Below are 15,730 nucleotides of genomic sequence, written 5' to 3'. Positions count from 1 at the left end.
ACTGCAAGTATTAGTGCTACTATGGTGTAACACAACAGACATGCTGTCCATCCAAGCCAGTAAGAGTAACCATAGATTTTCGGAGAGTGGCAAAATGAACTGAAAATTGCCATGGCAATAATACCAGGAATTCCTGAATTTGAATTGTTTTAGGGTAAAATTTGTAAAACACATTAAAACACATTACTAAGTGTACAAACAGTTTATCAGCACTTTTATAGCATTAATTTTAAACTATTGTTATACCATACACATGTAGGCATACTTAATCTACCTAATGCTTGCTATTGATTACCTGCAACTGTAAAGACGAGAGCATGAGCCATTCCCAATGCGTTTATATCATCACCATTTTTCAAAGTATAATACGAGTATGTGGTGTTAAACACCAATGCGAAAAAGAATGTGAAGATGCAAATCCACATGAAGGCATGCACTGCAGCAAACCAACCATATTTATCTTCTGTAAAAGAACAAAAATGTAAATCACTCTCTTAACTCTGCAAGGAAGAGTCTGGAATATTTTGTATGCCGTAGTGCAGACATAATTTGTATAGAATTCTTTTTTATTTTTAAAGTTTAGAAAGTAAGACCAAGGTTACATTTGATGAGATTTATGTGATTTTATACAGGTAGACAGATAAAAGTTTCTAAACATAATGGTGATGAGTAATTCCAATATGTTATTAAGCATATATCTTGCATTGAACGGAACCATTGGTTTACAATACACAATTTATTTCAACTATTATAAACTTTGACCTTTTCCATATCCATAGCAGCGTGTTCCATTACAATAAATGTGTAGACCAGTTCTGAAGTCAATTTCTGGGTTGTAAGCCCAGTCTGGTGTGGCAAATGCTGTTATTATAGTGACAAGACAACCAAGTGCACCAAGGGAAGTTATGTGAGGTAAAACCATATTCATTGTAACCATGAATAAATATTTTTTTAATTTTAATTACCTAATATTTTTTCACAATATAAGGGTTGTACAGTTTAAAGGATTCCTGATAATTGAATTTTAATCATTTCAATTTTCCCCTTTAATATACTCTAAGTATATATAATTTAAAACTAAGAGCATCTTATGGGTTAAGAAAGGTACTTTAAGCAAAGAGATTAAAAACTAAATTTAAAGTCTTTGTTTTTATCTGTAACCTGTATTAATTTTTTCTGCTACAAAGATTCGGTTTTCAGTCTATAACCTTTTGGGTCTTCTTATGATTCAAATTTGAATGCCTTTCTGCAGACAGATATATTATGTTACTGCAACCAACCATTCATTGAAATACATAATGAGAAGAAACCCATGACTGGTTAATTGTTAACTTGGATTTACACACAGGTCTTGTGCTTATAATATCAAAGCAGTTGGGTTAGGAGAATTTCAGATTTGCTTTTGCTGATGTTACATGTGTTACAACCAGTGGAAAGTTTCAAAAAGGTGAATTGCAAGAGTGTAATGTTTTACATATGACTTATACTTTTTGTGCCATAATGTGAAAATGTGAATGTGTTATATAATTATGAAACCACTGTTGTTGCATATGTAACTAGTCTTTGGCCTTTAGCCTTTACAGTGCTTATATAGACTTTGTGGCAAATGGCATTTACAATTAACAGAGCAACATTATCATGACCCAAATGTTACAGTGAGTTTAAGGTCTGATTTAAACCATTCAGAAACAAAAGACAAGTTCTGGCAAGTACATTTTACTGATACAATCCACAAGACAAGTAACCTGAGGTATTCAACAAAAAGAAACAGTATTGTGATGTCATAATCATCTCTTATACGTCACAAACACACAAGTAGCTGTTACAAGTTTAAAAGTTGTATGGTTAAACTTATTTTTATCTATGTACACACAGCATACGAACACCTAAAAACAAAATACTCATATATCTATATATTTACACACTAGGACGAAAAAGGTAGAATACAAAAGTCAGCATAAAACCACACCTTAAAAAAGAAATGCATCAATTACTTGTTTAGTCAAATTTTTTGTAAATTACTTTTAAATTTTTTACCAATGTTAATACAGTAGTTTCGACATAGCAGTAGATAGGACCATTTTGTGTGGAAATTTTATATAAAAAATGAAAAAAAAAACAAAAAAAAATAAATAAAAAATCCAATTTAGCGTTTGTGCTGAAACATGAACAACCTCAGATTGATGACCTTTGACCCAAGCAACCTATTCGTGAAGTCAGTTTGGATTGGCTGAACAGCTGTTTCCAGTTTTTCTGCATTGAAACGGGTAAAAAAGGGCTTGGGCATGATATTGACATCGTCATATGGAGCTCTTAGGAGCAAAATATCAACTTCTAACGGATCCGTAATCTGGTAAAGAGAAACTGTTTTTATATAAGAACTATTTATATTTATATATCTTAGTAAAACGCATGTGGCTATGGGTGAACTATTCTACAACATTAGGAACTGTATGTTGATTCAGAAAAAATACAATTAAACAATGCAATACATGTCGCACATACCTATCTAATGCTGTTTTAGAACTTACACATACGCCCACAATGGTAGCAGCGTCCAGTCTTGAACCCAAACCCCTGAGCTTAAGGCAGACAGGCCAACAACTGTGCCATGGCACCGGATCAATGATGTTTCGATTAACTTAAAATATTTATCATGCTTTGCAATATGCATTTGCAAGGTTTCATTAGCCGTTGTAATTCCTAATTTAGGTCATTTTACTGCAGACCAACCGGGTTAAACGTTATGTTGGAAACAACACATGGAAATAATGTTACTAGAGTTTCACCTTTGACTTAAGAAACAGCTGACACGTTAGCCTTCTCTCTGCTGACACCGTGGGGTTTGAAGGATGGTTCTCAACAGCTGACACGTAAGCCTAAAAGTACATTACTTTAGATTAAATAGATACTACAAATAAAAAGCCCATTTTTTGCTTTTTGTGTGAGTCTTTTTTACACCGTTTCTGCTTACAATTTGAGTATAAAGTATAATTTCTTTTTACCAGTCATTTGGGGTAAATTATTTATAGCAGTTACTGTTTAAATTTTTTTAGATTATATTGATACTATATATAAAAAAAATCTATTTTTGCTCTTACTGTGCGTCTTTTATACTTTCACTGCTTACAATTTAAGTACAAAGTATAATTTCTTTTTACCAGCCAGTCATTTAAGTGAATTAACCATTTAGCAGTTTCTGCTTGCATTTTCAGCGTAAAGCAAAATTGGGTGTAGTCTTAGTTATTTTCTAAAACCAAAACTAATTGTTCGTCAACCTTGAGTATCCAAGTTTGTCCAAGCAAATGGAATCTGTTTGATTCATAGAATAACTTGGTTACAAAATCATCAGTTCTGTATGGACGTAACTGGACCTCCATATAAGATATAAGATCACAGCTCAATAAATCTACTATGTTTCGAAGCACTGCCCCCTGAAAATAAAGCGCTTTTATTATGGCTGGTATATAGTATTTCCAATTACGGTGTGTAGTTCAAAGTGGCCTATTAGGGCTATTACCATTTATTTAAATAATGCATAGGGTTTTGAAATTTTGAACTTATGTGTTGTATTGCTAGAGCTATGAAAGCGCAATAATGTTATAATTGTTTGTATGAAAAACAGAAAATATTAAAATATTCTAGTTCTACACAAGAACGTAGATAGTTAATAACACTTTACTATATCTAATTACATCGTTTTACCTACATAATTTGCATTTTCTGAAACATCATAGTGATAATTAATATTATTACAGAATACTAAAAAAAATAGGTTGGTTTGTAAGCCTATGGATGGCTCATTATGTTATTAACAGAGAAACATAATACTATCAACAGGCATTTTGTATTGTTTAGTTGACAAATAGAAACGTGTTGCTCTTTCATAACCTACACACTATGTAGCATTTCCTACAGGAAACTGCTGTAAGATATAGAAACCTCTTGGTTACATAATAAAACAACACCTGTTTTTCTTGCTGTGAATGGATATGGTCTAGACACTTTAGAAGCTCAGTAGGTGACTTAGCGTGCTGGTTACAATCGGTTGTATGATTGTCCAACTCGTGGGCTGGGCCAGACCAATAACAACCAAGCTGCTTGAATCTGATTTTAACACAGTTTTTCGTTAACACCCTATAATATATTTAAACACATCTGAAAGTTATTACGACACAAAAATAAAAAAACAGTTTTGTCGCTCTAAAATCAATTAAAGAGGTAAAATCACTCTACTGTTTAAAAAATCGCTTACTATTTTACCAAATTTACAGTGACACTAAAGTACATAAAACAGAAGCTTTCTGTTTCAATACAAACATTTCAGCCAACATATATATGAGACAACTGTCTTCTAGCTGATTTTAGATTTTAAAGGCCGTTTGAAATAAAGATAACTGCGCATCACTAATATATATGGGCTGAAACACAGTGACACTGCTTTAATAGAAAACAGTTTAAGCAGATTGAACCTGCAAGGGACCACACGCTCCGAACACTGATGCAGTTCATGATTAACGATGTTGCTTCTCGGGAAAGTTCCCCCGCATGTTCTGCATTCAACAGGGAGCTCGGAAATTGCTTTTTCGACAGCGAGGTTTCGAATGCAAGTACCCCTAGTTATATCGACACGACAGGAAGGACAAGTCGCCTGGGTAAATCGTATATTTTAACTACTATCAAGTGAGTTTTTTTAAGAATATTTTGGTGATGTGGACTATTGGTTAAAGCCCTGTTTTTAGAGATGATACGGGTTCAAGGCTTGTCGCTGCTGCCATTGTTGCTCTGTGTTCTTCGGCAGTACACTAAACAGTAATGGCTCCAACCCATAAAAAACTTTGAGTTATCCAAATTGTCAAACGTATTATAATAAAATTAACATTCTGAGAAATTATCACCCATAAAGTTTAATATGTGGTAACTTAAAAGCGTAAACAAAGTGTATGAGATAGAAAACTTGTGTTATAACACCTGCCAATGCTCAATAGGATAAAGAAGTTATATACCTTCATATTGGTTCAGCTGGATGCATTAAGATTTAGTTAACTAATTGCCATTGTTGTAGATTTGGACTACATTTAGTATTGAATGTATGTGTAAAACTTAAATTATTTCACTTTACTTGAAAATCCTATACAAACTACTCCACAGTGAAGTTACAGAAAGGCAATAAAACTCTTGTAAACTAGGCAAGATTGGGCCAATAAACACCCAGTTGGGTATATGACCTCCAGCAACTAAATAAACATCTCACTTTCATGAGAAGTACTAGTTAAACAAGTTACTGCTTGTTTAAAACTTTAAAACAATAGACAAACCCTTTAAAGGTTTAACATTTACGGGGTCAGAGTTCGCAGACGTGAAATGATAAATTATTAAATGAATATTGATTTTTGTTTGTCTTTATTTAAAGATGGTAGAACCTTATAGGGTTTATATAACATAAACCATAATCTTATACTTAAAACATGTCTGTATTTAAACACGGCAACATGGTATAGTGTGTTTTTTGTTATATAGCCCACATTACATGGATGTATATGAATACACTTCCTGCTGAGTATTTAAGTTATTAACACTGTAAAAACTTTGGTAATTTGAACAAAAAAATTAAACTAACAGTAACCATTAGATTAAAGCTAATCTTAAAAACATTGTCATTTGAGTACTAGTAATCATTTTTAAGCATAGGGCGTGTAACGAACTAATAATATGTTCGGTTCTGCAGTGTTTACCTGTTCATCTTTAAGGCGGGCATCAGCAAGCAAATGGTGGTAGCAGCCAACACACATTAAATGACCATGGCAACACTGCATACAGGCTGAGGTTGGTAAGTCAAGACAAACCTGCAGAAACACTGCATTAAAAACATTACAATTCCTTTAAAATAAGGCATTGACCGCTTAATTTTGAAAAAACAAGATTTTCTAACAAAACATTAATTTAAAAAAATGCACTTTCTAAAAAACTAAATTTTAAAATAAAGGTATATATTTTTTAAGAAATTTATTTTTTTATGTAAATTTTATGTAAAACCACATCATACTAATTATTCAAATTACTGTGCAACTCAGGATATGATTCAGTCTTTCTTCTAACTTCTCGCTTGCATTACTTTTCGAGGTTTTCAACTTTTTGGTTGGAGGTTCTTTGCATTGCTCTGTGGAGCTGCTTGGAGTGTCCAGCAGGTTATGCTCGGACATCATTTTCCTTGATGTTTGAATGGAAAATGAAGAGCAAATGATGCGTTATCACGGCGCCGCTAGTTACTACAGTTTTTTTTTTTAAATCTTTAATTTATCTGAAATAATTTTTATTCTTTAAAGTTTAAGTTCAACATTACTAACTTGGTTGCATAATTAATTAATAAAATGATATCATTAATTGAAGCCTCGCTAAATATTAAAGCACAGGTCTGATAAAGTCACATAAAATAAGCCTTGACTTTAATTTGTGCAATTTCAAGTTCAAGCACTATGGTAAACAACTGACAAATCTACTGTTCATTATGCAGAATTTTCCTATAAATAGTCCAACGACAGATTTTCTTTAAATTGCAATCAAAATATCAGCTAATGCGTTTATAATGTAAAATTCCAGTACCCGACAGTTTAATACAAGAGTTGTTACCGTGACAGAAATTTCACTTTAAATTCTCGAACAACGCGGCTAAATCAGTAGGTTATGGTCACGATATAAGTAGAATAACTTATGGAATGATAATCCTATTGTCCCAATACCAGAAATCCTCCCAACAGGCATTCCAGGACAGTTGACAATCTAACAGCTGTGACCTCGCCTTCTGATTGGTCGAGAGCGAATGTTTTGTTTTGGCAATCAGCTGATCGAATGCTTGCTCAACCATGACGTAACGTGTTAAAGGGTGAAATAAATAAATTAAATTATGAAGTAAAACTAACAATTTTCTCAGCAAAGAAATGTTAGTATCAATAGTTTGGTAAAGTTTTTATAAATTAGCTTGCGCGTATATAAACGAAATGTTGCCCATATTATAATCAATGAACAAGTAGTTTTCAATCATTTTTAGTATGATTTTTTCGTGTATTTCAATTATATTTTCCTAATAACTAGTTTGAAACAAATTTCCCCGGGTTTGTAATTTAATTAGTAATTATGTTTACGCAAACACATCAAAATTAATAAAAAAAATAATATACCATTTCTATGACGTTTAAAATTAAGGTTATGCTTGAGTAGTTTCCACGTTTGTAATGAAAATTGAGAAATAAAGATTTTTCATATTTTGGGTTCATGATGCAACATTTCATAGCAAGGTGTATTTTCATTGCACATTTTAATGCGTGTTGCGTAAGGTTACCCGGTAATCAGGTATATATATAACCCAATTGATAACTTAACGCTATATGACAAATACATTCTAATCATACACATGTTTATTTAGTTTTACAAGTCTATCTGTTTTTTTGGTTTTATCTGACCCGATAGTATGGCAGATGTGGAAAATGTCCCCTTAGGGTAAGTTTTAGTATAAAATTATTTTATTGTTGTAAAGTTCGGGTCATCTTATTTTTGTGTTTACAAGAAATCTAAAATTTATATATATTTTTATGATTAAAGAGTTAAATTTACTGTTGCTAATAAAGAATCCAATACACGTATTCTGGTATGTGGTACCTAACATATTGCTTAATGAAGGATTCTTCACTTATACATTTTATTTTTTACTAGTGTCACTTACTTTATCATTAAATTTAAAACGATTTTTTCTACACTTGGATAGCACTTAATACCCATAATATAATATATTGCTTAATCTGTAATACTACAGTGAATTTTGACTAGAGCCCGATCGATATAGCTTTTTTCAAACCGATGCCGATATTTTGTAAATTTCAGTTGGCGATAATCGATATTTTAATTCACCTAAAAAACTTGACTGATTAAAAACCGTCTGGTTACTTAGCGCCGATAATATTGGCTGTTTTTTGCCTTTGCCTATAATCGGTAAATCACCAAAAATGCGGCCGATAAATCGGTCGTGCTCTAATTTTTACTGGTAACAATCTTTTTATTTTTAAACAATTTTTTTTTATGGAAATTTTCAACACTTGACTTGTACAGTACAAGTCATATAATATAAGACATATATTTATATATTTAGTGACGATGGTAAACCAATGTCAAAAAAAGCATTAAAGAAACAACAGAAAGATGCTGAGAAAGCTGCAAAGAAGGCGCAGCGTCAGCAAGAGCAAGCTGATGCCCAACAGAAAGCTGACGCAGATGATGTTTCTAAAGATCTCTATGGAGACATGGTGATGATACAATCCTCCGAGAAACCAGGTGTAGTAAAATTGGTTTGACGTACAATGTAATAAATCCTAATATTGCTTGTATATTTTGTGCATATTAACACAAACAATCCAAAGCTTTTCGGCAAAAATAGCCAATGCTTGTAAACTTTGGTGGAAATCATAAAAAAAGAAGTTGTATGCCGAACATAGAACTGTTTATAGTATGTTGGGATTAGATGGTCTATGTTTCCATTTTTTCATTTGGTAGTAAACAAAGATCAGTAGCAGAATTATATACCAGTATTGTATCCTCAAGACTAAAGAGCGGTTGTCAAATGTTGAAAGTAAAATTAGGAAATGTGGAACATTTTGTGTTCTATTTGTTTACCCATTTAATATCATACAAATTTCCATGCTTTTAAAATTTCAAACTCATAGCCAACCATATATTTATTCTTTTTACATTAAATATTTTTCCAGATCGCTGCTTACAACCAATTGGAGATATAGGACCGAACCTGGCAGAAAAAAACATCTGGGTTCGTGGCCGTCTCCACACTTCACGTGGTACTGGTAAACAATGCTTCACTGTGCTACGGCATCAGCAGTCAACTATCCAAGCATTAATCTTTGTTGGTGAAAAAATTAGCAAACAGATGGTCAAGTTTTGTGCCAAGTAAGTTTAAATAAATGAATGTTGTTTATTCTTGCATGGTAAGACAATGACAGTCGTTATAACACAGGTGTTTTTTTAATGGACTTTGTGCCCGTTTTCGAGTTATTACATGTAGCGTAGTTACTTGGTAAAAGTAATATTTTTCTGAGTGGTGTATGGCTGACAATTCATAGGGGCCAGTACGCCACTGGGTTGAAGCAATTTCCATTAAGTTTCTTGCTTAAGGATACATATATAGACAATGGCCGTCTATTGTGTTTATTTTTGAAATAGCTTAAATTAGTTTTCACGTATTTTGTGTTGTTTTTAGCATCAGCAAAGAAAGCATAGTGGATGTGTATGGCGTGGTGAAGAAAGTTGAACAAAAGGTGGAAAGTTGCACACAGGATGATGTGGAAATTCATATCGGCAAGGTAAACAAAACTACTAATATTTTTGTTTAATGTTATATTTTTATCTAGACCCATTTAAACACCTGCACATAAATTATAAATGAAGTTTTATAAAAACAAAAACAATTTTTGTCAAAAATTTTTTTTAATGAAACTATAAAAAAAAGTATATATATATATATAAATGTTTTTTATTAGATTTTCGTAGTGAGCAAAGCAGCTCCACAGCTCCCTCTGCTGATAGAAGATGCCTCACGACCAGAACTGGAAGATGGTAAGAATGAGGAGGGAGGTCGTCCAAGAGTCAACCTTGATACAAGACTTGACAACCGAATCCTTGATTTGAGGGTGTGTATTACATTGTGGTTGTCGTATATTATGTTACAGTGTTACAGTACCAGCTTGTATATGCTACATAGTAGAGGTCGATCGCCGATATTTACATTTTACCAATAATCGGTATCAAAAGCGCTGATATTTCACCGTTATATAGATAGTTCGTGCGAAGCGACGTGCGCCCTACTTGACCTTTCTGTATGTCAGATTTTATATTGGTATCCAGTGGGGCAGCATGGGGGTCACGACACCCCCTTTTAACCAAAAAAAAAAATTTTAAAAATTATTTTTTGACAATTTTTTGATTAAACCCCCCCCCCCCCCTTATTTTTTTTCTGGCTGTGCCACTGTCTGTATCGGTGGAAAAAATATAGGTATCGGTGGAAAAAATTGATATCGGTCGATCTCTACTATATAGTATAAACAATTCCTTGATTATTCATAACTTGTTAAAATTGATTTTCCAAAACCATTTTCAACAATATTTACAAATTTTTATCAGACATTCATCATGTTCTACAATAGGCCCATTATGTATCCTACACTATATTGTTTAATTAGATTATCCATATACTTCGAGCTTTTAGCTGTATCAGATTTTGCACAGCACTTCTATATATTACTACGGTAATATTACCCATAGTTTTAAATTTAAATTCAAAGACATCATTTTTTTTGAAAAGGTAGAAGATAGTCATATATGCGATCGCTTTTATTTATATAAAATATATATTTTACTATGAAGACCACCACCAAGCAAGCAATCTTCAGACTCGAGGCTGGTGTGTGTAAGCTATTCCGAGATACTTTGACAGCGAAGGGCTTCTGTGAGATCCACACACCCAAGATAATATCAGCGGCTAGCGAAGGAGGGGCGAATGTGTTTACGGTGGGTTAAACAAAAATAGCCTAATATTAATATTATAAAGTATATATGACCAATTACCAATGCATAACTACAGTACAAATTGTATGTAAACTTGTGAACATGTTTTAATAGCATTCTATTCTATGTGAGTGAGGTCCCGTAGCGTGGCATGCCATAGGTCCTAAGATTTAGGCCAGAATTGGCCCATTACCCTTGTTTTTATATTAGAGCAGGAGGTGTAAAGTGCTCATATAATGTCTATAAAAAAATATAGTAAGACTTAACTTACACAGACAATTGCATTTTGAAAACCTACTGTTATTGTACTGAAACTAGAAACAGGTTATGTATTGAAATTGGATAACTTTTTTATGATTATGTTTACCATCAATTTGCCACCTTTATAGCTTAATAATTTAATTATTTTATTTTTTCGTGATAAAATTGGTGATAATATTTCCTACAGGTCTCTTACTTCAAAACAAATGCCTTTCTTGCACAAAGTCCACAACTGTACAAACAGATGGCAATTGCTGCTGACTTTGAAAAGGTTTTTACTGTTGGTGCAGGTAGGCACTGTATAGTGTATCATAGTAACATCATTGGGCCAGACACTTAACGGCGATTGCTCCAGCCCAATGGTCGCTTTTTTACTTACGTAGCTTAATCAGTAAATTGAATAATTTCCATTAAAGAATAGAACATTTTTGAAAGCAGTTTTCCAACCTTTGTTAAAAGCTTGGTAACCTTATGCAATCAGTTTACATACATATACTCTTAGTTTAACTAGTGAAATTACCTCAATTAAATATAATGTCTTAGGACATTGTCTAAAGAAGACCACACTGGTTTTCCTATAGATTGATGCCTATATATGGGATATAAGGTTTTTAGTTTTTATGTCGCTATCTCTTTGCTGTTTCTTTAATATATTATTGTTTCAGTGTTTCGAGCAGAAGATTCCAACACCCATAGACATCTTACTGAGTTTGTTGGTCTTGATCTTGAGATGGCTTTCCAATATCACTATCATGAAGTGTTGCAGGTTATCGGAGATATGTTCATATCTATATTCAAAGGGTTGAGAGAAAGGTGAGCATTTTATAAAATGGGTTAGTTTTCAGAACTTAAATGGAGCCAATAAGAGTGTTCATATGTTTTTTTAACTAGTTTTTATAACTTAAAACGGGCTAATAGGATGATTAGAATTAAAAAATTAGACATGCAGTAAAATTGAGCACAGTGTTTTATTTGCGGCTACATCTACAACATATTGATTCAAACCGAAAGAAATGTTTCTATTAGTAACTAAAAAAAAAAAAAAAAAATCAAAAATGTATTTTACTTTCCATTGACATTTTTAAAGAAGTTTGACTAATATTTTAAAAGGTTCAAGTTTTATTTAAAAGTAATTCGTACCAGAATTGTCATAGTAAACAACAGAGCTGATCACTAATGCATAGACGCGTTTCATTATAAAATAAATGTTAAAAATACACAAAAATGTACATTGACATTGACAGTGTAAAACTCTGGGGCTGTATGTATTGTATTCCTACACTTGTCAAGGACAACTTACCAACAAAAAATCTATATGTATACTTATGTGTCCACCAAGAACAACTGTTTTACGAAAAAGTATCTATAAGGCCAATACGTGCCCAACAAAAACATCTGTTCAACTAAAAAGTCACTTACGTGCCCAATAATTCCAGCTACCAGAAAGAGATCACGACAGTAGCTCGACAGTATCCAGCAGAGCCATTCAAGTTCCTCGAGCCAACTCTGATCCTTCAGTATCCGGAGGCAGTGAAGATGTTGAATGATGCAGGAGTGGAGATGCAGGACAATGAGGATCTCAGGTGAGGAGGATTGTATTTTACAAGGAAGAAATTTGGGGTTTGTTAAAAATAAAAAATATACATATATTATATTAAAAAAATATGTTTATATAAGTAAATATACAAAAAACATAATTTTTAATGTATTTTTAAGTACATTTTAGGTTTTTTTTTTATTTTTTTGGTACACAATGATTCCTAAAAAAATAAATGAAAACTTCCTAAACTCATAAATGAAATGCTTTATTCTTATCAGCACCCCATCTGAGAAGCTTCTTGGTCGTCTTGTTCGTCAAAAATACGACACCGATTATTACATACTTGATAAATATCCTCTTGAAGTGCGACCTTTCTACACTATGCCTGATCCTGACAACCCAGTAAGTGTGCTGTGTGGTTTATGTAGTCTTGGGGACATTTGTGTCTCATATTTTCAATAAACCAACTAATAATAATGTTCAGTTAATATGACACAACATCATATATGCCTAGTTCTAGTTTTCATACAAGCTGATTCACTTGTATTATGTAATTATGTTCCTTATATTGCTTGGCCTGCAGTGAGCTTCTTGCTAAAAAAAATATATATATTCTTTAGATTTAGAATAGTTTTCGTTATTATGCACCTTGTTGTTTCTATTAGAACACTAACTTGATATTAATTAAACATAAATGGCTTGTTTGTCTGCTAGGTGTAGTTACCACGCTTATTTTTTTCCAACCAAACGAATATATGTTTTTAACTGTGAGTGTCTTTAACTATTGTTTTGTCGCTGTATCCAGATTTTTTGTTTAAAATTTAAATCGTCGCTAATGTAATCGAAGAGGCAATTAATAGTAATATTATAATCAAAATAAAGGGAAGGTTTTAACTCTGTATTCTGATAGTCAATGTAGAAGAACTAGAAAACAAAATAGAACTCCAAAACGATGATAGTTAAAACATACGCACAAATAATTGGTTTCAAAATCAAGGTGTCTGCACCCAGATGTACTTAATATATTCTTTGTACTTTGAAGAAATGGTCCAACTCGTATGACATGTTTATGAGAGGAGAAGAAATATTGTCCGGTGCTCAGAGGATCCATGACCCTGAGTTTCTGTCTGAACGAGCCAAAGCACACGGAATTGATCTGAAAACAATTGAAGCTTATATCGACTCATTTAAATATGGCTGCCCTCCTCATGCTGGTGGTGGGATAGGTGGGTTGAACTATTTCTACAATAAATATATTTTTTCTCAATTTATAAATTTAAAGATGTTGACCATTTTCATTTAGGGCCTTTTAAATTGTCTCAAAACATATATGTTATTTGTTTTTTCTCAATTTTTTAATTTTAAGGTTTTAAGATTTTGTCCATTTGTTTCTATTTCTGCTGTTTTTTTCCTGTTTCTGTTTTTTACTCCTAATGCAAAAGGTAGAGTACTAAAAAAAATCTTACAGTAGTGTTTATACAAGCATCGTATTAAAATACTTTTTACTTTGGAAGAATCACAAACACAGACATGTGTGTAAAGGGTCCAGCTCAGTGTTCACTAATGAGTTGTATAAGTTGTCATACAGAAAAAAAAAACAATCGCACACAAAGTTACATATGTCGTAAGCGAACACAAGATGTATAAAACAGAACACTTATGTTATAATGACTGTTTTTGCCCCACCACGAGGGTAAATAAGTTGCATTTATTCAATTTAATTTATTTATCCACTTTGCTAGGTATGGAGAGAGTAGTGATGTTGTATCTAGGTCTTCACAACATCCGTTCGTCTTCTCTCTTCCCACGTGATCCTAAGAGGCTTACTCCTTGATCATATAGCAGTCTCTTACTTAGTAGCGAATTTTCGGTGTGAAAAAAATCAGAATTTTTCGAAAGCAAATTTTTCAATAAGTTACCGCCCAAATGGTGCCTTATCAATATATTTAAAAAATATTAAACAAAAAGCCATTTTTGATACAAATGAATCCGTTACGCCTAACCTATTCACTGCCTCGAAAGATTGGTTTATAAATCGATTTATATGTTGCAAGAATTCTACAAGAGGCATAGTTATTTACATAATCATATTTATAGTAGGATGGGGGAAGATGGGACGCATTTTTATTCTGTTTTCTGGTCCCGACCAGGATATTTGAATATTAAGTGCTAAAATTTTCCCGTCTTCCCCCACCCCACTATACGATGCTAATATCATCTTCCGCTTGTTTCGTTGCCTGCATTATCGTTCCAATGGTTATCACGGATTTTTACTAACGGGTGAATCTAATACAATGCATGGAAAGAATTGAAGAATTTTTTTAGTGAAGCTAAAATAATCTAAATAGTGTTGAAGCTCTGTCATGTAGCATAAATTTCATGCCATTTTTTATGCAAAATATTTATAAATAGCCTTCCTGCTTTATGCACTAAGTGTATGTGCATGGCTGGCGCTGGTAATTTGCTTGGAATGGAAGAAGGTGTCTTACGCAAGGAGAGTGTACGAACATCTACCTCTACCGTCATACACGAGCTTCAACCGAATGTCACAGCAGTTGCGACACCGGAGATACCAACTTACGGGCTTCGTGTAGGTATGTATAAAGGTGGATGTACACAGTATCCGACATGCAAACATTGCAAACCCATTACCGAGTTCCGCATGCGGCAGCGATATCCGGAGAAAACGAATGAATTCCGGATAGTGTGTACAGCCACCTTTAGTGTTTTTTATGCCTATATAAATTTTTAATAATCGTAATTCAAGTTTCGATAATCGTTTATGAATTTATGTTTACACGAATATTTGCGTCGACCTGATTACAACACCTGACTTTTCCTGCGTTGTGGTATAGTTGTTAACGCGTCCGCCTCTAACCCAGAGGTTAGGAGTTCAAAGCTTACCACCATTGAAGGTGTATGTGTAAAAGATATTGTTCCAACTCAGTTTTTACTAATAAACAATCACCCACAAAGTTACATTGGCTTATGTAGTAACTCGTAAGCGGGCAAGACTGTCCTATATTCCAGCCACGCGCCGATAAAGCAAGTTACATTCATTTATGATTTAACCGCTGCTCAGACGGGGTATTCACCATGTTGATTAAATAACCCAAATGTATCTAATTTAGATAACTAACTAATATTCTTTTCGTCGCAGCAATGTGCAAATGAACGTTGTTGTAAATTGTAAAACAACAGTTGTTACAACACGCTCAAAATAAAACATATAATTGTATCCCATCCTACCCCACAGTACCATATATTGATCGATTAATGTATAAAGCACTCGCAACTTTTCCTAATTGGCATCGTAGTGTGGTTTTGTTGGTGTATAGCAGGAAGGGGGAGGCGGGACACCTT

At 33.1% G+C, this 15,730-nt stretch overlaps 3 protein-coding genes across 3 annotated transcripts in view; 1 reads left to right on the top strand and 2 right to left on the bottom strand.

The window, feature by feature from the left end:
• The window catches only part of LOC104265840, a 1,878-nt gene extending 617 nt beyond the window's left edge, over nucleotides 1-1,261 (bottom strand). The window contains exons 1-3 of the mRNA XM_009860782.3: nucleotides 763-1,261; nucleotides 296-463; nucleotides 3-133 (exon numbers count right to left, since the gene is read on the bottom strand). Of these exons, the coding sequence (XP_009859084.1) occupies nucleotides 3-133; nucleotides 296-463; nucleotides 763-937 (474 nt within the window). The 5' untranslated portion in view covers nucleotides 938-1,261. The remainder of the gene's footprint in view (nucleotides 1-2; nucleotides 134-295; nucleotides 464-762) is intronic.
• A 662-nt stretch (nucleotides 1,262-1,923) lies between these two features.
• Nucleotides 1,924-6,288, bottom strand: zf(traf/ring)-4 (zinc finger protein (TRAF/RING)-4). Its single transcript, NM_001129869.1, is given in 8 exon segments — nucleotides 1,924-2,220; nucleotides 2,222-2,350; nucleotides 2,790-2,879; nucleotides 3,279-3,434; nucleotides 3,969-4,107; nucleotides 4,473-4,651; nucleotides 5,736-5,846; nucleotides 6,063-6,288. Coding segments are annotated over 8 exon segments (993 nt in total). The 5' UTR covers nucleotides 6,207-6,288; the 3' UTR covers nucleotides 1,924-2,175.
• A 1,001-nt stretch (nucleotides 6,289-7,289) lies between these two features.
• LOC100186203 (aspartate--tRNA ligase, cytoplasmic) lies at nucleotides 7,290-14,675 on the top strand. The gene is made up of 12 exons (XM_002125866.3): nucleotides 7,290-7,497; nucleotides 8,144-8,325; nucleotides 8,757-8,952; nucleotides 9,263-9,365; nucleotides 9,543-9,692; nucleotides 10,426-10,569; nucleotides 11,015-11,117; nucleotides 11,493-11,640; nucleotides 12,264-12,410; nucleotides 12,646-12,769; nucleotides 13,410-13,593; nucleotides 14,110-14,675. Exons 1-12 carry the CDS (start codon nucleotides 7,469-7,471, stop codon nucleotides 14,199-14,201), a joined length of 1,602 nt encoding a protein of 533 aa, XP_002125902.1. The 5' UTR covers nucleotides 7,290-7,468; the 3' UTR covers nucleotides 14,202-14,675.
• The last annotated feature ends 1,055 nt before the right edge of the window (nucleotides 14,676-15,730 follow it).

Source organism: Ciona intestinalis, chromosome 7, assembly GCF_000224145.3.
Source record: "Ciona intestinalis chromosome 7, KH, whole genome shotgun sequence".
Lineage (NCBI taxonomy): Eukaryota > Metazoa > Chordata > Ascidiacea > Phlebobranchia > Cionidae > Ciona > Ciona intestinalis.
The sequence above is the reverse complement of the archived record's forward strand: the minus strand, read 5'-3'. Positions and strand labels throughout refer to the sequence as shown.